The 24,971-nt window shown below is 32.4% G+C and overlaps 1 protein-coding gene across 2 annotated transcripts in view; it reads right to left on the bottom strand.

The window, feature by feature from the left end:
* Positions 1–1,068: 1,068 nt before the first annotated feature.
* The window catches only part of LOC149797062 (scavenger receptor cysteine-rich type 1 protein M130-like), a 156,887-nt gene continuing 132,984 nt past the window's right edge, over positions 1,069–24,971 (bottom strand). For both annotated transcript variants that reach the window (XM_089961740.1, XM_089961741.1), the window contains 6 exons: positions 22,953–23,066; positions 22,121–22,234; positions 20,718–20,831; positions 13,819–13,884; positions 12,515–12,620; positions 1,069–4,485 (listed from right to left, as the gene is read on the bottom strand). In XM_089961740.1, the coding sequence (XP_089817866.1) occupies positions 4,161–4,485; positions 12,515–12,620; positions 13,819–13,884; positions 20,718–20,831; positions 22,121–22,234; positions 22,953–23,066 (839 nt within the window). In that variant the 3' untranslated portion in view covers positions 1,069–4,160. The remainder of the gene's footprint in view (positions 4,486–12,514; positions 12,621–13,818; positions 13,885–20,717; positions 20,832–22,120; positions 22,235–22,952; positions 23,067–24,971) is intronic.

The following is a 24,971-nucleotide window of genomic DNA, read 5'->3' as shown; positions in this document are numbered from 1 at the left end:
AAACTCTCTCTCTCTCTCTCTCTCTCTCTCTCTCCCTTTCTCTCTCTCTCTCTCTGTTATCCTTTAGTCGTTTGACTTACCATCGTTCGTAAGTCCAGATATATCGTGGGATGACACTAACTAAAATCCCCTACGTCCGTCATTTCATAGATTTTAGCCCATATCTTGCTACGATGAGAGAGAGAGAGAGAGAGAGAGAGAGAGAGAGAGGCAGGTCTTTGGACATTTTCATATTCAATTAATAATAATCGATTTTTAGAACATTATTGTATGTTTAAGAAACAACAACAAAAACAAAACATTAAATTAATCACAGTCTGTGTACCGCGAAACCGAGGAATGTACGGTATAATGTCGACGTGGTTTGCAAATTTGTATAATTTATAAAGACTGTAGATAAATCCCAAGAAAAGTGTGCACGTATCGTTACGATGAACCATATTCCTGTAGGTTACTTGGTGTAATTTCTATTTCAAGGTTCAAATCCAGCCCAAATTCCTTTTCCCTCTCACTATTCATTTGTGCGTAGTTTGTCCGTTATACTTGAGAGGGGAGGGGAACAGAAATCAGAAAGAATTGTGATGAAAATGTGTACCATATTAAATTCAGTTAGAAAACGAGGAATATTTTTATTTTTTATCGTTATTTTCATACGTCACTAATGATTAAGGTGTAAAAATTCATCATTGACCTAGAATCAACTGCAGACGCTCGCTAAAATGTTTATATATGAGTATTATTGCGCCATAGGCGGAATATATATATATATATATATATATATATATATATAAATAGAGAGAGAGAGAGAGAGAGAGATTAACTAGCAAAGAGACAAACAAATCGATATAGACTGGTTGATAGCGAAAGATAGATAATCCTAGAGATGTTAATTACATCTAACAACTCAACCAATTGAAACAATTAAAATATTATATATATATATGTGTGTGTGTGTGTGTGTGTGTGTGTGTGTGTGTGTGTTTATGTGTCTCTGTGTGTGTGTGTATAAGTGTTTTACTTAAACAATGACTGTCTTAATTTAAATATATAGATACATTGACAAGAAGACAAGGTATATATCTTTATTTCCTTTATGAATAAACAACAAAAAGCACATATAACTTGCTAATCGCTCAGTTTGAAAATATAGAATCGGGTAAGCTACATATATAATTGTTTCTATTATGAATACACTGCACAATCACAACGTACTTGATCAACCAGCGTTGTTTATCCTAACTCCAAAGACAGACAAGGTAGATAGCTCCATTCCATTAAGAATAAATTACACAAGTGATGTATATACTTGTATAGTCAGCGTTTGGTTTCCTAATAGAAAAGACAGACAAGGTATATAGCTTTCTTTCCAACCGAAATCAACATCAAAAGGCATATGTACACGCTCAAGCAGTACTGGGTTTCCTAATTCAAAAGATGGACAAGTTATATATTGTTATCTACATTATTTATAAAGTGCAACAATCATCTATTTATCTTTTTAATTAGCGCGAGTTTCCTACTTCCAAAGACAGATTAGGTATATATCATTTTTACACACACATGTATGATATATATATATATATATATATATATATATATATATATATATATATATATATATATATATATATATATATACTACATTATCATACAAGTTACATAACGTTTAATTCGACTCTATGGAGATTCTAACATGGGTTCACAGATAAACGGCATCCATCGCCTTGCTTTTACGCGCCAACTCCAATACGATTTTGACCATGCACACATCTCTAAAACTGATGCAACAAGTCGGTGGTATGGGCATTTGTACATGGTCGAGATGGTATATTCTTAATGTATGTTGATTTTCATGATGACTGTGACATTGCAAGGTAGAATGAGAAACTGACGAAAATATATTGTAGCGCACATTATGTAACTTTCCATAGCAAGTTGTTTTACTTATAATAATGGCCAAATTTATTTAGATTAATATATATCCCTTCGAGCAACATAGCAACATCTGTTTAAGATAAACACCGTTTTATGTTTGCAAGCATCAGGTACATATCTGTGGCGGAAAATAACTATATTACGAAGATCCTAGAGATGTGTTAATGAAATTTACATATATAGTAACAAAAGCATCTCTTAGAAACTGAATCGTTCAATAACAAAAGGTAAAATAATGTACCGCAAGAAACAAACGATAATTGCTGCGCCAGGTACATCAAGCGTACAGTAAGGCTCACTGGTAATTCAGGGGAAACGTTTATTGTTTCCGATCGTTTCTAAGTTATTGTAAATTGTGCAGACGTTTAGAAAATTTGATCGACGTTGCAGTCTTGATCACACATATGCATATCCATCCAAATCAGTTAAGTTATTTTGAAAGTGTTTTACCTATAGGCTAAACAATAAATATTCATCCTTTCTCTTGACCCTTCAAGTAGTGACATAGCCGAATGTTTTCTGTACATACGTCAATGTAAAGCATTCATAGTGCGCAGGATTGTATAAATAATAAACAAACAAACGTCATTCACAAAATACCCCATTTCTCAATTTATTTGAAAGAAATGTCCCCGACATAGGCCAGAGGAATCAGAAGTAAAACCTTATTGCGCATCTCTATAAACCATATATTTAGCAAGCATGTTTCAAAAATATTCTGCAAGGTAATCTGTTATTATAACTGAAGTGGACCTAAATACCCGAAATTCCGGCCATTAGGCAATTTTTCAAAAATTTCCCACAAAATGAGCAAGAATTTTGTCAAGCCGTTCAACATTACAAAATATCCACTGATTATTTATTGTTCACATAATCTCCACCAAAATGGGTCAGAGAATCTAATAAAAATTACAACTAATATCTACGTCAAAGACATATCCAACGTACAACATTTCATGGAAATCCTCAAAGCAGTGTAGGTGGTTCCTCTTCTCACGTTTCACAAAAATGGGTGAGACAAAAATCATAGTGTGCATCTAGCACAGATCTAGAGTACATGGCAAAGTTTCAGTAAAGTCTTCAATGTAGTACAGTATGGAGAAGAAGAGGTGACGTCTCAAATACAATTTCTTTGCATTTCTTTTCATCACTAGAAAGTATTTTCTTATTTTCAACCTCTAACGTTCTATGCTTTCCGATAGTTTGAACTTTTATTTATGTTAACAAGTACATATACAGTTGATGGCTAATTTTGAAAATTATGATAAATAAAACCCAGATTATAATTATCAAATCAAGTGAAGCAAGCAAATTATATTGATATTATTATTGTACATATAGCATGCTATATTTATGTTACTGTATTGAAAGCAAAATACTTCAACATTTTAAAATCGGTAATCATGCTTAATTTGACAGTGTGTACGGGTAGTTCAAATGTAGATAAATTTAATTCGACAGCGGGAAATTAAACTGGGAAAGATAATATTGTAACAAACCAGGGATACAGAAGAAGTTAAATAAGCGGAAATATGCCATGTTGTATAATTCATATCATGCCAATAAAGCACGTTATTGTTACAGTTTCAGACTGTCTGGCAACAGCAGAGGCAGTAACCAAAGAATTCTAAAATACTCTGCTGCTGCAAGTAATTTGTTTTTGTGAAATTAAACTAAAGATAACAGTTCCACGGATTAACGAAACTAATTTCTAACTCCTCTAGTGTTGTCTTCGTACTTTGCATACGTATACTGTATAAGTACCACGTTCTACGCCGTAGATAGGTATCCCATGACACGTAGAACATAACATACTCTATAGACTTAATACAAGAAAGTATACTGATCTGTAAATTCTAAAGCAAATATAGTCATGAACATCCCAAGATTTACATATATTAGGGAATTTGGATCGGTTGGTTAGCGAATCAAAACTAGTCTACAAGGAGGCTTAGTGAAGACGGGTAAGTATCTAAACTATATCCTTTAATAAACCAATAAGATTGCTTGAAACATATCTACCCAACATGGATTCCCCACACCAAACCAATGGTCCATAAACTATATCGAATCTCTTAACAGAGATGTAAATACTAATAGTGCATATCCTAGATTTGCTACAGCATATTCAGTTATAAGGTAAGATACAAAAAAGACCCTCACCACTGTTTCTTATAATTATATAATCTCGGTCAAATTAAATGTAGAATACTCTTACAGGGAACCTACGAAGATGCTTTATATTCTTTATCATATTGGTATATATCATATCTGCTTGCAATGTACTTATGTTTATCTATGGTTAATATTCGTTTTCCGTTTGAAGACTCATTTTTAACGTCCTTTTCCACGATATCCAGTGTCGTATATACATGGTCTTCACTCAGTGATTCGTCGGAAGGAGTCCTGTCGGAGATGGTCGATAATGGCTCAGGCTTATTTCTGATCTTAGTCTTATCCTGAACGGACATATTGTAACATTCACTGCTTACCGCTTTAGCTGTCTTTAGATTTGCGCGGGGTCGTTCTTTATTTTCCTTCTTCGGCATTCTGAAAAACAAATGCGGCGCATAGTTTTAAAATAAAAAGCGGAACTCAAAAGGAAAGCATAGTGAAAATATATTACAAAGCTTTTTGTGATACTATTTCACCATTCATTTCTCAGATGAAATGTAGTTTCTTTCAAATTTAATTCTCTCTCTCTCTCTCTCTCTCTCTCTCTCTCTCTCTCTCTCTCTCTCGCACACACATTGTCAGAGGTCTATACATAAATATTGCTAGCAAAATAGCTAACAGTGATTTTGTGTCAGAAAGAAAAACTACTAATGCTAATGTGTTGACCTAGTTATAAGGAAACATTTACATATTTGGTTTGTTACATTGTGCCAGCATGTTAAACTTGCATATATTAGGATAACGCAAATCCATAGATTTGTCATATTGTCAACATAATCGTGTGAAGACATTGAAACTGACAACTCCTACCAAATAAAGAAATATTAACTCTTTATCACGGATGTTATACATCTTTCAAAAACGTGTTGTCTAAAGTTGACTACCTATAGAGTTTATTTAGTAGGATCACATTAAGATATTTTTTGCATTGTTATATCTATGTGATTTAATTTATATCTGATTTAATTTAATTGTTTGTAAGTTTTAAAATCATTATATTTTTTATTTCATCACATGTTAAAATAATGTAATTTTGTTTACTAGGAATTTGACAACTTTCAGAAGTTTGTTGACCTGACCGTTTGGTAGTAAACATCTAATGCTGACCAAGGTCCTGAACTTAATTCAAAATTAGTAACAATTGAGATAACAAGTTCTATTTTTATGTTATTCATAAAGTAAAATAATTGCTTGTTGTCAATGTAATGATGGGAGTACGTGACTTAAGATGTAAACAACTTTTTTTCAATTCGTTATTAATGCGGGTTTCATATAGAGTGAAACCAAGGCTATACTGTGTATTTAATTTTTTATATGTAAACATTATCACGTGACCCTTATACGGGCTTCTGTTTTACGCAGTAGCTATGGTTAAAAAAAGATGCTAAGATAAGAATTTCTCAGTTTGGGCTTTTAACGCTTGATGTCAAGTTGTTTTCTTCTGTTGTGACAAGTTTTGAGTTTATTTTAAATTTTCTTCATATTATTGTGATTTTAAAAGATTAAATTCTTTCTCTGGAAATATCTGAATGCTCGTATAGAATTCTTGGACAAAGACATTTTGAGACATTTTATTCGAAATTCAAACACCGGAGTGTCATTTCTTGTGGTTCTAGAAGGAACTGTACACAACAGTACTATACAGGTTACAGCATACGGTATCGCCTTCCATCTTGGATTTTCATCGGGACTCGAACTTGAATTCATTAGAACATTTCATTACTAGGACTCCTCAAATTTAATTCGTGGATTATTCTTGGATTATTTTTGGATTTGATTCTTAAAACCGTAAGTTCGTTTATTTCATTTTTACATTGTTTTTCAATTTTAATTCCCTTTTTTTACAATGGCATCAAAAGCGAAAATCTTTTTTTTTTTTAAAACCCTACCTAGGAACAATTAGACCATTTTAAAAAAGATGAATTTATTCACTTGCAAGAAAATACAATCTTTCTGAGGCAAAAACTTCCTTAACGAATCAAGAAAATATAAATATTTTGTTAAAGTATTTGGTAGAAAAGAATGTTTTGGATAAAAGTGCTTTGGTTTATATCAGTAAAACTGTATTAGACTCTGATCTAAAAGCAAAAGAATTAAAATTAAAATACAAGATGGAATCGGAGTTAAGAAAGCACATATTTCAGAAAGAAGAAAAACAAATACAATTACAAGAAGAAAAAAAGAGAAAGTAAGACAAATGCAGTTACAAGAAAAACAAATGCAGTTACAATTTGCAAACGAGGAGAGAGAGACAGGAAAGAGAGAAAGAAAACAGATGAAAGTACAGTTACAATAAAAACAAATGCAATCAGATAAGTAAGAAAGAGATAAAGAGAGGGGATATCAATGAAGAATAAAAGAAATGGAGCTGGCAAGTGAAAAGTACATTCATACTTCAAATACAAATTTAAGTTTCGATGTTGCGAAGATTATTATGTTAGTGTCCCCTTTTAGAGAAAAAGATGTAGACAAATATTTTCCTTATTATGAAAAGATTGCTGAAAATTTGAAATGGCCAAGGAAGAATTGGAATCAGTTATTACAATGTGTACTTATTCGTAAAGCTAGTGATATTTACCATTCACTATCAGTTCCCCAAAGTGGTGACTATGATGTGGTTAAGGAATGCATCTTAAAGGGTTATGATTTAGTCCCCGAAGCTTATCGGCAAAACTTCAGAAACTATAAAAATAGGCTGGACAAACTCATGTCGAATTTGCTAGAGAAAAAAACAGTTTTCTGGTAGATGGTGCATAGCCAAGAATGTTGAACAAGATTATGAAAGTCTCAAACATCTTGTATTACTTGAAGATTTCAAGAACTATATCCATAGTGCTATTAAGACTTATCTTAATATCTTAATATCACTCTATCCACAGTGATATTAAGACTTATGTTGACGAGCATAAGATCGAAACCTTGGAAAATCCTGATCGTCTTGCTGATGAGAATTCGTTAACTCATAAAGTTTATTCTGTAAATAAGACTTCAAATCAACAGTCTTCTGGCAGAAATGTATTTCAGCCTAATACTAGCCCTTCTAAATCTCAGTCAGGCAAAACTTTTAAAAATCAAGCTACGGATAAGCTTGATTCAAGATCATTGTCTCTTCCTACGTTTACCGATTGTAAGAAAAAAAGAAACGTTTATTAGGATTGCTACAAATTGAAAAATAGGCATCAAAGTCAAGACAGACCTATTCAAAATGCTATTGTTTCTAAACGTTCAAGGTCACGGTCATGTATTGAAAGCAATACATTTGTCGGGTCTACTAAACTCTAGTATGATTGTATTATGATTCTATATCACTCTTTGGTGATTCGTCGAAGCCTATCCCCATTAAAATGTTAAGGGACACAGGAGTTTCTATGAGTTGTTTATTATCAGGTACTTTGCCATTTTTTGAGATCTCTTCTTCTTATGAGAGTGTTCTCCTTCAGTGCGTAGTGTGCGGCTTTGTTAATGGTCATCTCCATTTTGTTGTTGTTGTTGTAGTAGGCTTTAACGCAGTTTTTCAGCACAAGATATACTACACATAGCGGCCAGTTTAATTGGTGGAGGAAGAATCCTAGAAAACCCCGGGAAGAACCAACGACCCACGAAAAGCTAATGGGAGGCTTTCTCACGTACCGACGTTAGCCGAAACTGAGACTCGAACTCACGCAGACAGAGGTGAAATGGCAGTGATCCGTAACGGTGAGCGCCTTGGACCAGTCGACCACTCGGGGCCCCTCTCCATTATATAAATTTGTCATCAGACTTAGTCTCGGGACCCATGACAGCCGGAACAGTCTCTGTTTTACCCGTTGAGGGGACTCATTTATCACTAGGCGACGACCTAGCTGGAAACAAGTGTGTGGTTAATCCACTTGTAACTGTCAAGCCTTGCTTTGATCAGAAAATTGATGCAATTGAAAAAGAATTCCCTGATTTATTCCCAGCCTGGGAAGTTACCAGAACTATGCCAAAGAAAGTTCTTCAGTAAAAATCTTGATAAGAGAAATATTCCCTGAGCTGTATTGGTCAGGCTTTTGATGAGGTCACTTTCAGTCCTTGTTTGGATCAATCAGAAGGTACTGATCACCTTATTTAACTACTCTTTCTCTTTTTTCTATTCAGGCTGATAAAGGACAATCACTTGTCGTCAAACAAGAAAACGTTCATGAGATCTCCTATTTCATTCAAAGGGCCATTAGTGAAACTAAAGTCACTGAAGTTCCTGTAGGTTATTTCATTAAAATTAGAATTCCTATGAGAAACTGGAGACCTCACGAGGTACCTGCTGGTGACGAGTGGTTACTGAACTACCGAATTGTAGTTCCAAAATCTTACAGACAGGAATATTTAGTCTGGCCCATGAAAGTCCTTTGACTGGTCATTTAGAGATTAATAAGACTGATCACCAAACCTTGACTCAATTGTATTGGCCAAAAATCAAAAGTGAAGTTGGTAAATACTGTAGATCTTGTCATACTTGTCAAATGGTAGAAAATCCCACTCAAAAGATAACTAAGGCTCATCTACAACATATTCCTGCATTTGACGAACCACTTAGTATAATTATAGTATATTGTGTTGGTCGTCTTACCTAAGATCAAGTCAGGTAACCTATACATCTTGACCATTATGTGTATTTCAGCACGTATTCCAGAGGCAATATCTTGAGGAATATTAAATCTAAAACAATAGTAAAAATTTTGATAACGTTTAATATTCATTTTAGCCTTCCAAAATCTGTCCAATCTGATCAAAGCTTAAACATCATGTCTGTAATTTTCCAGCAAGTTATGTACGAATTGGGCATCCAACAATTCAAATCTTCTGCATATCACCCTGAGAGCAAAGGAGCATTAGACAAATTTCATCACACTTTAAAAATATGATTCGATCATATTGTTTTGATATGGGTAAAGATTGGGACGATTGTTTGCTGTTAGGGAATCAGGTCAAGAATCTCTATGCTTCTGTCCGTTTCAGCTGGTTTGTGGACACATTGTGCGTGGACGATTATCGTTGTTGAAAGAGAAACTTCTTTCTAACGAACGTACTGAAATTAATCGTCTTGACTATGTGTCTAATTTTAAGTATAAGTTGTCAAAGGATTGTGAGGTCGCAAGAGCACAGTACACTCTACTCAGTCAACAATGAAGTCAAGATATGATAGAAATTCAAAGGAAAGGAGTTTTCAGCCTGGTGATATAGGCCTGGCTCCCTTGCCCATACCAAAAATACTATTCAGTCCTAGTATTATGGTCCCTACACAGTTGACAGGAAAATAAATGGTTTAAATTACATCATAAATACTCCTCGAGGCGACAACAAGAACAACTCTGCCATATAAAGATGCTAAAAGACTATATTGAAAGATATATGCCAGGTTACACATGCAATTAACTGAGTTGTACCTGTCCCACTCATTGAAGATTTAAGTGAAGTAATATCATCGGATGTAACCGATATTGGAGTGACCAATCTTCGGAATTCATACATTATGAAAGATATGGACCAGAAACTTTCACATTTGCAAGAGCAAGAAAGAAATGAACCTAAAGAGGTATTAATTGACTAAGAAACTTATTTCCTACTAGAACAAATAAAATTTACCATGACGTTGAAATTGTAAATTTCAAACCTGTGAAACAACACCGGTTCATGCTGAAACCTCTAAAGCAGGAATGCTTCAAAAAAGAAATTCAGTATTTGCTGGAGAATGCTTTTATAGAGCCCAGTAAATGTGACTGGAATTCACTATGCATACTTGTTCCAATACCAGATAAAACTTTCCGTATGTGTACTAATTATAGGAAGGTGAATAGTGTGACAAAAACAGATTCTTTCCCATTACTAAGAATGGATGACTGTATTGATAAGATCGGAAATCCCAAGTACGTAACCAAATTTGACCTTCTGGAACAATTTTGGCCAATTCCACTAACGGAAAGAGCAAAGTAAATTTCGGCATTCTTGACTGATGATGAATTTTATCAATATAAAGTAATGCCGTTTGGGATGAAAGGTTCACCAGGTACCTTTCATCGTCTCATGAATATGATCACCTGTGGTCCTGACAATTGTGATGATTACAACGATCATATCATCATCTACAACGACACCTGGAATGAACATTTAGCGACAATTCGGAAATTCTTTGACATGCTCACTGATGCAAGATTGAAAATTAATTAATCTAAAAGTGCCTTCTGCCGTACTAGTGGTTCTTTTCTATGACATATCGTGGGACATGGACAAGTTTAACCTATAGATGCTAAGGTCAAGGCTATCTCTGAATTTCCTGTGCCTGATAGTAAAATGTAACTGATGCAATTTTTAGGTATAGCTGGATACTATTGGAATTTTCGTTGCAATGTTTGAACCACTGACAAATTTATTGAGGAAGAAAAACAGGTTTCTTCTGATTGAGAAATGTCAGCCATACTTAAAAGCGCGCCAGTTCTTACGGCTCCAAATTTCAGCCAATCATTTAAACTGTCTGTTGATTCAAGTGATAATGGGGTTGGAGCAGTTTTGATTCAAGAAGATGAAAATGGTATTGATCAACCAGTGTGCTATTGTTCTAATAAAATTAAATAAACACCAAAATAAAAATTACTCAGAATTGAAAAGGAATGATTGGCTTTGACATTGGCATTACACCATTTTGAAGTTTACCTAAGTTCAGTTTCTTCTTCGATTATTGTGTTTAGTGACCACAACCCCCTTACTTTCATCGGCATGATGAAAAATAAAAATCAAAGACTATATATGTGGAGTTTGCTGTTACATGAATATAATCTTGAATCAGGCACATCAAGGAAAATGATATTTTAATAGCAGATACACTTTCCATTGGATAGAAATATATTATTTCATGTACACTTTTCATACTTCAAAAGAGTTCTTCTTGTGATATTTTTAACCTCATATATAGTTAATGGTAAATAGAAAGCTTTATTATAAAAATCTTTCTTTTTATTTGTGGGCGAAAGTGTTATGTATATTTGATTTAATTTATATTTGATTTAATTTCATTGTTTGTAAGTTTGTAAGTTTTAAAGCTTTTTTAGTTTTAATTTCATTATAGGTATTCATAATGTAATTTTGTTTACTAGGGATTGGACAATTTTCAGAATTTTTTAGACTTGAGTGTTTAGTTCTAAACTCCTAATGATGACCTAGTTCCTGACCTTAATTAAAAGTAGTAGCAGCTGAGAAAACAAGTTTTGTTATTATTAAGTCAAATGATTGGTTTATGTCAAGATTATGATGGGATGATGTGATTTAAGATGTAAATATTTCTTTTTAAATTCGTTATTAATGCGGGTTTCGTATAGAGTGAAAGTGATGCTATACTGCGTACCTGATTTATTTTATGCTAATCTGATCACATGACCCTTATACGGGCATCTGTTTTACTCATTAGCTATGGTCTAATACAGATGATATGAGACAAATGTCTCAGTTTTGGATTTTACCACTTGATGTCAAGCTGTTGTTTTGAGTTTAGTTTAAATTTACTTCAGATTTTCTTTAGTCTGAAAGATTAATTTTTTTTCACTGTAAATATTTGAGCGCCCATACAGATTTCTTGGACAAAGACATTTAGTAAAATTATGTTCGAAATTCAAACACCGGATTGTTATTTCTTGTCGTTCTCTAAGGATAAGGAACTGTAGACAACAGTAATATACAGGTTACAGCATACGTCATCGCCTGCCATCATGGAATTTTTCATCAGGAATCAAAATTGAATATATTAGAACAGTTCATTACTAGGATTTATAAAATTTAATTCATGGATTAGTCTTTGACTAGTTTTGGATTAGATTATTAAAAGCTTAATTTCTTTGTTTCTAATTTTTACATTATTTTTCCATGGAAACAAATTACTTGCTAAATTTGTCAAAGCTTGTTGTTTTCATTTTTTCTGTGTTTCTGTTTATTAGAGCCTAAACAAGTAACAGCATAGATAAAATGCTTTTAAGACAGTTTGAAAAGGATAAACCAATTCATTAATATATTTGCAGTAATGTTTAAATAATTTAATATTGTCAATACAAAAGAAATAGAAATATAATATGAAAAAATGAAAAACCAATTCAACAGCTCGTTCAATGCAGGTATTGTTAACGTACTAAGCTCCTTAAACACAGCAATATTACTAAAGTTGTCAAACTGTACATACGTAGGGCTTAGTCAAAGAAATATTGTGTTATCCTTCATGGATTGACAATAAAAGAGGTAATTAACATAGTTCTTTTAAATATTTCGCTCACTGCAATACCTATTTGATATGACCAACAATGAATAAAACTTGAAAGCAAGTACGCAGATCACCTCTGTCAGAGTTAAGGTGAAGCATCCTGTCTCCCATATTGAACACAAGGGATAAATTGTTATATCTTACCTTCTAATCTTTTGGATAAGAAAGCAGATGAGAAGTACACTGATCGCAAGGAGATATGCGAGTGAACCGACAGCAGCACGGAGGGCAATGACTTCTTCAGTCGATTCTGGCAAAAAAAAAGTATATTTTTCGATTCAATATTTGAGATCAAATTTATACATGAAAGTGGAGATACATGTATATGAATACCCACAATCAGGCATATGTACAAGTAATATAAAAACTGGCTTGCATTTCCCTTATTGTAGATCACACATATACATAATTGCAAATTAGAACACGATGTGCACGAAAATCTCTTACATTTTACTCACATATGTTGTGCGTCGTCCTCTACATTCATACAAACGCGTCCGCCAAGTTGAACTTGTATGAATCGAATCAAGAGAAAATAAAGTGCTGCTTATATATATTAATAAACCGATATCAAAATGAGGAGATACATTATGTATGCAGTGATATAAAAATAGTTTTCTCCCTTAATTAATAAAAATAGATGCATTTATATAAATGTTTCAAAATTTGTATACTAAATATACACAAGAATGATCATGGTGCCGACATTATGCTGTGATAAATGCAATAGCATTGGTTGGTAAGGGTACCTAAAATTTCCATAGGTCAGAAATTTACCATGTGATCAGGTTAAGTTGCGTTTATATATGAATAAACTGTCAGTAGAACTGCTTTCCCCAAAATACTAGTTTCTACAAATAGAGTTACGTGTAAAGCAAAGGTAACCACTGCCAATTAAGGCTTACAAGATGTAAACTTAAAAGCAAACGAAAACAAAAGTTTTGAGCCTCCACTATGAACACGAGTGTCTATTAGAGTAACATAAAGAGTCATGCTACGATTGTTTTAATCATTTGTTTGAAAATGGCTACACTAGGTTGAAAGACTGGTATAATGATGTTGTTATTACGATTATACAAGTCAATTCCATGTGCTATAAATAGCTACGTAGGAGAGACCCCAAATTCGTATTAGAATCCTGAATGAATTGTTTTAATGATGCAAATGAAATAAAAAGACGAATAAAAAATGAATTGAACAAATTCAATTATTAGAGTTTAATGTTTTTTATTTCTGAGTTTATCGTCGTATAAACTGTTACCCGCTCACATAGCTTACATAACGCCATTTTTGCGTCATTTACTATATTATCCGGTAGACAACAGTTTATTCTATGATAAACGCGGTAAAAAATATTAGACTCTTAACTAAAGAGAGAGTTATATGTATTCGTCAAGAATCTGTTGGGGTCCATTAACTATATACTGTAAATATATTTAGGTTCTCACCATATGTTGCATGATGTGAATCAGATGGAACAGCTGTTTCGGGTGTCGTTGACAACTTTGTACTGTCTATAATCAGGGAAAATAAAATTAAGTACAACCTTGAACACCATATCTTAATAGCGTCTAATACTTCTTGCGTAAACCTAATGCGTACAATGGAAGTGATTTTAAGTATTCGTACGTACATATTCTGAAAAAATACAGGATTTTTATGATTCTGACTTTTTGCCTATACCACAAATACTTGTTTCAATGCAATGTTTGCGCTCTAATGTATACGTACATACTTGTATGCTTCATGTTTCTCTTAATAATTTACCTATTTTGTGCGTTTTAATTTTTTCTCAACGCATCTATATTGGCTAACTTCATTGTCATACAATTATAATTCGTGTTTTGTTTCCTCTGCTCAACATTTTAATATTATTTTGCTTTCTCTAAAATATTTTTTTTCTCTTCCTCAATACAATTTTGTTTTGTCTTTCTTCTCTGGATGTATCGGTTTGTCTTAGAGTTATCATATTTTATGTACATAAGCCTGGGAAAGAAAGTTAGGTCCTTCAGAAACTATGGAAATATATTTTGTCTTTGCAACTCAATTTTTATTTAAATTTTTTGTCTTTGTGTTGCGTTTCTAATACTTTATTTTCTTAATAAGCATATTCTGCTTTCTCATGCATCATTCATTCTGGACAACAATTACGTAAACATTTTGTCTACACTGTACTCAATTCTACTAAATAAATATCTCTTTATGAGTATTAAGTTGTGGCATTTAGGAATTTTACACATTTGTATTCTTCATTTCGAAAACTCAAAAAATAATATTTTGTCTGCTTCTTTATTTAAGTTAGCTTGTATAAAAACTCCCTGATATTTTATTTTGAGTCTTTATCAACTTCAAATCATTACATCTAATATTTAGGCCGTTATACCCGCTTATGATATCACTTAAATATATACTGAAATTCGAAAATAAATGCACACTTCTGACATAACGTTTTTTAATTTCATGCACATCCTTTTCAACTGATATATTTCTTTTCTCATCAAAAATACGGCTGTCATTCATTCTCTAAGCATACATTTTACGAAAGGCGCATCATCATTTGTCTGTTAACGTTGTAACTTCTGATCGAGTCATTTAGGGTAGAATCATCAATAAGTTTGTCCTTAGGAAAATCAACACTATTAACTGAACGTTCTAGCATTCTTGATTAAGCACACATTTTCTAAGCATTACGTTGTTGCACATAACAAAGAAATGCATAATTTAATTTTACTAATAATCTGAGTAATTTATCCAATTATGTATTCCTTCCTTTCTTGTAAAATCATATAATATTATTCGACAGCAATATCCATAATAATTTATCCTTTTTAAAGACAACTACAAGACATATACTATTTTGTCTAAACTATTTTAACGTCAGATCTGCATTTCTGAACAATAACCAATTCAGATATTGTACAACGTTGGCAACTAAATTCATATTGCTAGTTAACTAAAATAAAATTACCTTAGTATAATTTAGTATGCAATATATATAGACTTGTTGATTCATGTTTAAAGTTTGCAAAAAGTAGAACATATTTTTATATTTAAATTCCATATATTGTTTCCTTAGCTTTCGTTCGAGATGTTTCTACATAATGGCTATGTAGACCTGAATCCAATATATGAATTTCCAACCATTAAAGAAATCCATTTGTTGTTTTAATACCTTCATATACTTTTGCATTAATGCATTCCATTGTTATCTTTTTCTTTCTTTATTCGTCCTAAGAGTCTTGGCTACGAACGCTGTTGTTACTCTGCTGATTCTATTGATTTTCCTTTTGCCCTAGCTATTTCTGCAGCAGACGTATCTTTTCATCAGTTGTATCATTTCTGCAATAGTGTTCTTTTTTCGTGTTACCTTAAGTGATAATAGGCCTAGTACTATATTTGAGATATCAAAGAGTTGTAAAAACTGCTTTAACTAAAAGAATATATTCCTTTATTATTATTTAGTGTAATCATCATCTTCTTTAGATTTTGTTCAATGTTTTCCCCAATCCCTCTGTCCACTTTTTAAAAAAATCTTTAAAATCGATTAACGCTAACTCCTGGTACATGACTTTGACTAATGCTTGAAATTTTTATTCGTGGTTAAATTGACATGATTATCTATAGATGGAACTTGGTGTACGTACACAAGTCTGTTAAGAGTGTACACTGGCGTAGGATCTATAAATAGATGCTTACGTATATGTATATAGTTACCTAAAAAAAAAAACTATTATTATTTATGTTGACAAGATTCTGCCTTTTTCCCATTGGTATCTTAGAAGAATTGAGTTAGTGCCTATTGCCTAATTTATGTCACATGAATAGGTATTTTTAAAAAGACTGTGTAGTAAGATCTGTCACACTGGGTGTATTACCACATATTTTGGACTCTATAATTTAATATTGTATTTTGAAGGTATTTAATAATAAAGACATCCGTTTGAATTATGTAGTGGAAATATAACGCAATCATTAGATTATAACCTTATTCTGGAACTACTGTGAATTATTTAAAGGAGTTATGGACATCGTTTTGGCAAAGTCACACTTCGTTGCTGACCAATATATTCCTGACTCTGAAATGTATATGGAACGTTTCATTCTTTTTGGGCTTTAAAACAACCTTGTAGGATTATTTTGGATCACTACATACTACCGTACATTCAACTCACGTTTTCATTTATACACTGATAATCATTTTTTTTTTTTGTTACAATTTACAAAACTTGTAGGTTCCCTTCCTTGTGTTACTTTGTTTGTAACCATTGTGTTGTACCAATATGCATCGTCCCGCTTTTGAACTGATTGCATGAACCATTCTCTGGATAATGAGTTACGATAACATGAAATGCATGTTTAAATGGCAGAATATTCACAAGGAAACGATATTAATGTTTCATTACGTAACACATACACATAAATTGTTATTATTGTTGCTATATGGTTTAACGTCATTTTTCAGCACAGGATAGGCTATACATGGCGGCCAGTATTAATGGTGGAGGAAGAATCTGGGGAAACCCCGGAAAGAACCACTGACCCACGAGAAGCTACCGGCAAGCTTTCTCACATATCCACATTGGCCGAGCCCGAAACTCTAACCCACGCAGTGATCCGTGACGGAGAGCGCTTTAGACCATTCGGCCAAGCGGCCCCTCCCATATATATATATATATATATATATATATATATATATATATATATATATATATATATATATATATATATATATATATAATTGTGAACTCTAATTCGTTTCTATTTCCTTTAATATGAAATGTTAGTAATTATTAAGCAATATAATTATAACTTTTCAATTGTCCTAATGCGTTCAATTTTATTATATTTTCTATGCCCACTGACGTTCCTTGAATTTCTTACGGCTTTAATATTTATATCGAGATCATAAAATATATATTCAATTGCTGCATTAATTTTAATTATTTTTTCGTTGGCAAAAGACAATGATTTATTATTATTGTGAGGAGAAAAGTCATTAGTGCTTACATATGAATTAATTCTCTGCAGTGATATGCTTAGTGTCACGCAATTGTATTAATCCTTTTATTTATTAAATACGTACACTCGGGTTTAGTTTTTTATGTACAATGAGTTCGGTTCATCCTATGCCGCACGTGCGAAGAGCTTTCGATGCGAAGAACCGAAAACGTGAAGAGCACCGACTATATTTTGCGGCATCATCCGTGTATAAATACCTCACCGTAAGACTAAATCTTGACATTAATGAACGTCTTTTCCATGAGCGGTCTACTTTAAGGACTTGCATATCTTCAGCTGCGGAGGTATGTGAGTTATTTATTCATTTATTGTGTATAAGTTATAACTATTGTACTACCACGTTTTGTTATATGTAGCTTCGGCTTACATAGTATCATGCAAATATCTTCTACGCTTGTTTGTGATTAGCAAGATATTTATAGTAGCAATATAAAGTTGCATTTTTAAGAAAAGTTTAGTACCGTAGGATTATTATCGGGCACGATTAAGTTCACTTCTGAACTTGTGTATTGTTTTGTAATTATAGTGCCGATAATGTAATCTGAATAGCTTACCGTGTATAAAGTCATTACGTTTTATCGTATATGCCCGTATCATGGATACTACACGGTGTTAGACGTATTTTTAGCTGATAAGAGTGTTCCGAGTGGTCGGACTGACCAGAGTGATTGAAGTCGCAGCTGTATAACTGAATAGAGTGATCAGAGTGTTCAGAGTTATCGGATTGATCGGAGTCGACGTGGTACCAGCTGCGTAGCTAACCATAGAAGCTGACCGTAGCAGCTGTGAGGCTGAACCATATCAGACGTATAGCTGAGTAAATAGTGTCGCTCTACGAGCAGCAGCCGATCGGGCGTTGCTGACCGAGCTTGGTGGGTGCTGCTGCTTCATTGACCTGCCGATAATATCGACTGCTCGATCGACCAATGTGACTGGTGGCCACGTGTTCTGGGGACGGAGTGTTTTATTCCATGCATGTAATATTTTAGCCGTAGGCTAATTTTTGGAGGTTGTAATACCCAGTGTGTTTTTTGGACTGCAAATATATTGTGTACACCTGTCACATTGTTTTCATCATTGTTCACGATTTGAGTGGATACATTTTTACTATACGAGTAAAATACCACAGTTTGTTACTATTTGAGCACAATACATCATTCGTTCGTTGTGAAGTCACTGTGAATCATTCAGCCATTGTACTTGTACTGTATACTTCTACTTCTATTATATAGTTAGTGCGGATTATGTTAATGGATCCAATATTTTGATATTATACGCACGTATTAATCATAACTTTATTCTCATTAATAATTAAACATTGTATTTGTAACACTATCAAAAGTATTATGTTGTAAATTTGTAATCCCACCCGGCTATATTGTTGAACTTAGTTTTCCAATAGTATCATCAATTGTATTTTCTATATATACTTTGTAGTATGATCATCCTACTCTAATAAAGTATTTACCGAATTTTTATTCATTTCACTTTCCAGTTTTCTTTTATTATAGTTGTACCTTATGGCATATTCATGTTTGCTGTATCGTTTTAAATTTAAAAAGTTAGCATTATGCGTATTTTTCTTTGTTATTAGTTAGATGTCGATATATTTCTTCTGCTTTGTTTACTTTGACTTTTCTTGTTTTAACAGTATATAAAGTTTTATAACCTATTAAGAAATATTATTCTATTTTAGATGTCATAAGCAATGTTTATTACGCAAGCAGCGATGTCAGTACTTTCTATTTCGACAGCCACTAATCCAGTTGTTATTATTCGCATGAAGCCATAAACTGTTAACTAATTCATTTCGTGTTAATATTGAAAACATTATTCTTACATCTTTGTAATTTGTATGTGGTTCTCTGTATTAAAGGTCATTTTAATGTATTTCCCTATTTTATTTCAATATGTAGTTAATTACTGCAGTGTTTACAATATAACCGGTTATGTTTAGATAAGATGATAAAGTGATTTATTCTGCTGATTCTACTTTATATTGTTCAGCGTGAATTATGTTATACAGCGTTATAAGGTATTCTAGTGTTACCTTATTTGACAAATCTGAATTATTTACCGTGTAACTTCTTTTATACTCATTTATCCATTTACAAGCAAATCCTTGCTATTTGAAACTACATGTATACAATTATTTAGAGAGTGGATCATTGTTTTAAATGTTAAATATTCTCTCCCACATTTAGTATGGAAAAATAATTGATGTTACAAATGGTGAAACATGTTTCATAAAAATAAATCTGGAAAACCACTTGACTTATAAAGTATCAAATATAAATCTGAATAAGAGAAATGGAGTTGTAGACTTTGAAACATTATTTGTATTTAATATGAAAGATGATATAATTGGTAAATACAAAATATGTGTGTGTTTTGTTTAAATAACATTTAATATATACTATTAAAGAAAATGTAGATTAATAAGCCATATTTATACAAATAAGTATTTCTTAAACAAGTTGTATTTAAACATCTATACAAAAATGAGGATCAAACACTACTAGAATTGATTTATTGTAGATGTTATATACAATATTATCACTTTAACTTAAATTAGATCACTTCACGAACGATCCATTATCGAATTAAAATTATACAAATTAAAGAATATTGAACAAATAAGAATTGTGACTTAAATGCATTCTTTATGCTTTCAATCCTGCTCTTAAAACCTTTTGCATATAAAGGATTCCTTACTAGATGCGAAGATAAATGCATCATTTACTATATGTGCATCAGTAATGATTATCATTGCATATTATATAATCTAATACACCTAGATTGTAAGCTTTCAGGTGTAGGGAATATTATGTCAAAAAATCTTGATGGTTTATTTTGTTTTAACCCCAATTATGATAGATGCAAATTATCTCAGTTATTGAGGTAAAAACGGTAAAGTGTAGTTTTCTATTCAGCTCATTTCAATCACTTGTGTGGGCTTCCGAATTGACTACTTCAGTGCATTTGCAGATTGCGCCATATTCACTTTACAACTTAAATTAATAATTATGCACTGGACATAAGCTAATTCCATTTGCGACTTAAAATGTTAACATGCGTTAAACAATATTAAGTAATCTTAAGTCACTTATACAATCAACATGCAGGGTATAAAAAATTATTATATATATATATATACATTTTTTCCCTTCTTGTCAAATGATACATTTGACTATTAATTTCATCATACTGCGATAAATTCCTAGAGAGGAATGTCATATAACTCTTGCAAAAATAAAACGCACATGCCATGTCCATCTTCATTTCATACTGATCATACATTTGAAAGTACAAACTCCATAACCTCTACCTGTAGAGCAATCCTTCCCTTCCCAGCCAGATGGACAGTCACATGAATATGTACCATTTGTATTTCTGCATGTGCCGCCATGTTCACATGGATAACTCACACATTCATTGACGTCTGAAATATAAGGCTACAATATATGGTACCATCAAACAAGGCTTCCAACATCAGTTAAATAATATTTTTCATACTTCGTTCAGACACATTGTATTCAAACTTGTATTTCATATCACAAAAAGTATCATTTCCTTGAAATTTGCAGCAGTTTCTGTGAAAGCAGGATTTTGAAGGAGTAGCACAACACTCGAGAACACAGCACTTTTAATTGGGAGGAAATATTTTCAGAATGTTTTAGTCGTGTTGACAATATGGAGGTTTTAGTAAATCAGCACAATCATACTACGCAACCTACTTATATAGGTAAAGTAGTAGTGCATCGCTAATATATCTCATACAACATTGCTTTTGTTTTTGTTATTTTTAACACATTTGCAGTAGAAACGTGAACGATCTGGATACTATTCAGATTTTCATAGGACATACGTATGTATTTGTTAATATCAGTCGCGGAATTCATGACAGAAACATTTCAATATTATGACGAATTACCATTCAGGGTTATTTTCCAAACATTGTAATAGGTGCTTTTTATCAAAACCGATGTTACATGACAATCTGTTGAACTTTAAGTCTTTAAGTTCTCTTTAGACTTGAAACTAATAACATATTTTAACGTGTATGCGAAGACCTCTTCTCAACATTTTAAAAATATATTATTATGATTATACAATTCTCCCCCGCCCACAACAGTAAAAGAACGAATAAATTAAATATTATCGGTTTAAAATTCCACTCCCTCTAAGGAATAGGTCATTTACATGATAAAGTGCTATTTGTGAGTATAAAGTGGATAAAATGGGCAATCACTGATGTCTAAACTAAAATTCAATATTCTTAACACTCTGAGGAAAGGTCTACTCGGTTTTCTAGGTAACGCTCTTTTCGTTACTAGACCTGGTAATATCTGCCATTGGCATCAATTAGAAGGAAAATAAAGACTTTTTTAGAAATGCAATATTATAGATGTTTTATTTACAACGATGTCTTTAAAGGAATATCTGATAGTGTGTAATAATGTGCATTGATAGTGTGTCGCATAACGATATATTGAATAAACCAGGTCGAGTTGTTCAGTACAATTTAATAGATTGCATAACATGACGACAATTGCTTAGCATCACTAGAAGCTCAACTAGTCTTGTGTTCTTGACTCTTTAATATTTCAATACATTTGAGAAGAATTAAAGAGAATCCATACAATATTAAGTAAATGGAATGTATGTCTTATTCTCGTACATTTTATAGAATTAATCTAAGATATTAGCACAAAACTCCTTAATGTTTACCTGTAGAACAGTTTCTGCCTTGCCAGCCTATTGGACAGTTGCACCAGTATGTACCATCTACATTGTTACAGCTGCCGCCATGTTTGCATGGAAAACTCAAACATTCATTTTCGTCTAAAATATAATGCTTGAACAAATAACACTTTTACAAATTTGAAAAAGAACACATTATATAGTTAATTGTAAACATACCAGTATACAATAAAATAGTGTTTAATTAATTTGGAAATGAGGCCAATATTCATCTCTCACATTTGATCGCACATAAAAAATTATATATAAGATAAAAAGATAAATGGGAGTAATGCATACAAAAACCTACACGGTCCATTCTTTCTGTAACGCAACTAAGTATACATGCGAATTTTTTGTTATTGAGGTAGAAAAGGTATAGTTAATGTTTCTATTCAGTACCTGCCCACCATTAGTACGATTAGCGACTTATATGTATTTGAAAATTGCACCATTTTTAAATTGCAGCTTCAAAGATTAATTATCGTTTGATTGTGAACAAATTCCATTCTCCCCTAGATTGTTATACCGTCTTCAACAGACATGTTCTCTAACGTCATTGGTTATAGATGCTTTCATAGAAAGAAGTTCATTAATAATGTTTTCATTAACAAGACATAACATGCATACAACACGATGAGTGTCAGCAGGTGTTTAGTTGTTTTTAAAACATGACATTGAAAAGCGAAAATATTATTAATGACATCATATTTCAAATAAAGTTCTTGGAGCAATATCTCCTGTATGTAATGTTCATCTTTATTTCATACTAACCATAAACTTGCATAAAAATGGTGCAATCAAACGCCATAACGTGTACCTGTAGTGCAATCCTTCCCATGCCAGCCACGTGGACAGTCACATGAGTATGTACCGTTAGCATTTATGCAGTAGCCACCATTTTCGCATGGAGAATGCAAACATTCATTGATGTCTGAAACGTAATGCATCAAGAATTGATACTTGTAAACACAACTTCAATGGTCAGATAATTGATATATACGCTTCATTATCCAGATACATTGTATTCAGACTTGCATTTTGTAGGATTAAAGTGACATTTTCTCTGCAATTTGCATGATTTTTTTATGGCAAGATGGCGATGGAGTAGTATGGTAATCAACAAAAAATACTTTCAGTCTAGAGCATAGATTCTCAGAATGTGTATAGTCGTATTGACAAGGTCCACAGAAAATTTAATGGTAATAATACAGATTAAGGTAAGCATTTTAGCAATTTAAGTTTCACTTTTTTCTTCAAGATGAGGTTTTCTAACAGTATTTAGAAAAGAGGGGTCAGAAATATATTTGCTTGTTCTCATGCAATCTGCATCGAGAAGGCAATACCTGTAACTATTTTTGGACGTTTGAACAATCACATTTCACCACCCTCTGGTATAGGTAAAGTATTAGCACCTGAAACTTACATCTCATTAAACATTTTTTTGGTATGTATATTTAACTAGTATTGTGTATTTGCCTTCCGTATGCAAGTGACGGTAGAGTAGTGTTGGCTCACGTGATTTTTGACATGCTTATATGTTGTACCTTAATTGTTTATAGGTACTTGAGTTCAAGACTTAGCTTTGCTTATGACATTAGAAGTTTCTGGAAGCGAACTTGTTTAGAGTTTCGTACAATCGTCTACTAAGATAATATATTTTTCAGAAAATATTTTTGCGATTTACGGCAAAAGAACTTATTTTCTAAAAGAGGTCGTGTTAACAAAGTCTTCTTTGCTGTTTTTAACAACACGTTTTGGGAATCTATACAAAGAATATTCACTTGTGTTTATATATCATATGAGCGGAATCATTTCTTTAAAAATGTATGCAAATTACTATTTTGAGATTCATGCAAATTCATACAAGGACATTCTGGATTATATCATTGTAATACATCCAGACTTTTGACACAGCAACAATTCAAGACTATTGATACATCGGCATATTTAATAATGGTATTCATTCAAAACTGTATATTCTGACATGTGATTGAATGTCTAGGATTTTTTGGGACTTAATTCACAGTATTGTAATTTCCTGTTACATTTTACTTAGTGAATGATAAATGCATTAATTTCATTTTAATAGACGTTTGAGTTTCGCTTTTTCCTGTTTCTTATTCTAAAACCATAGGGCTGTAACAGTTTTTTCGTAGTTTTGTATTGTTTCCTGTTAACATACATGTGAATAAATAAGGAGACAGGCTTACTTAGTTGAAAATATTTCAGAATGGCTTGTATATTCAAAGCGAGCAGTGTATTTATCACTAAAAATAATTTGCAGCAGAAAAAATGAACCATATGCCTACTCTTTAGATTTTCGTATTTATTGAAATTTATGCTATTCTATTTGTTCATGTTAGATCTAGAATTAACGGCATATACGTTTCGACAGTATGGTAAATTATCGTTCAGAGGCAATTACCGAGGTTTCAGAGAATGCACCATTTATAAATATACTTTATACTAAGCAAGCATCAATGGTACGTGTATATAAAATGCATTTAATCAACATTCCGATAACTTAATTTTTCATCTTTTTTTAATTAGGGAACAAATGAAAGCAGAATCAAATATAAATAGTGAAAAAAATATCCTTTTGATGGTGAACATATAATATAATTTTCCCATTTAAAATTAATAAAAATGAATTACATTTATCGGCAAAATCTTTTCTGCGAGACATTCAAAACGGAAAGTACATTTGTATTGATATAGTTTCATTGATTATGCATGGAGAGGTCAGACATTCATTGCTTTCTGAAGTTCATCGTTTGTATAATTTGGAGGAACATCCAATCTGTATTCCAGGGCATTTTCTTCACTTACCTAATGT

Source organism: Sinohyriopsis cumingii, chromosome 6 (assembly GCF_028554795.1).
Source record: "Sinohyriopsis cumingii isolate HCF-2022 chromosome 6, ASM2855479v2, whole genome shotgun sequence".
NCBI lineage: Eukaryota > Metazoa > Mollusca > Bivalvia > Unionida > Unionidae > Sinohyriopsis > Sinohyriopsis cumingii.
This window is presented reverse-complemented; position numbering and strand designations above follow the sequence as displayed.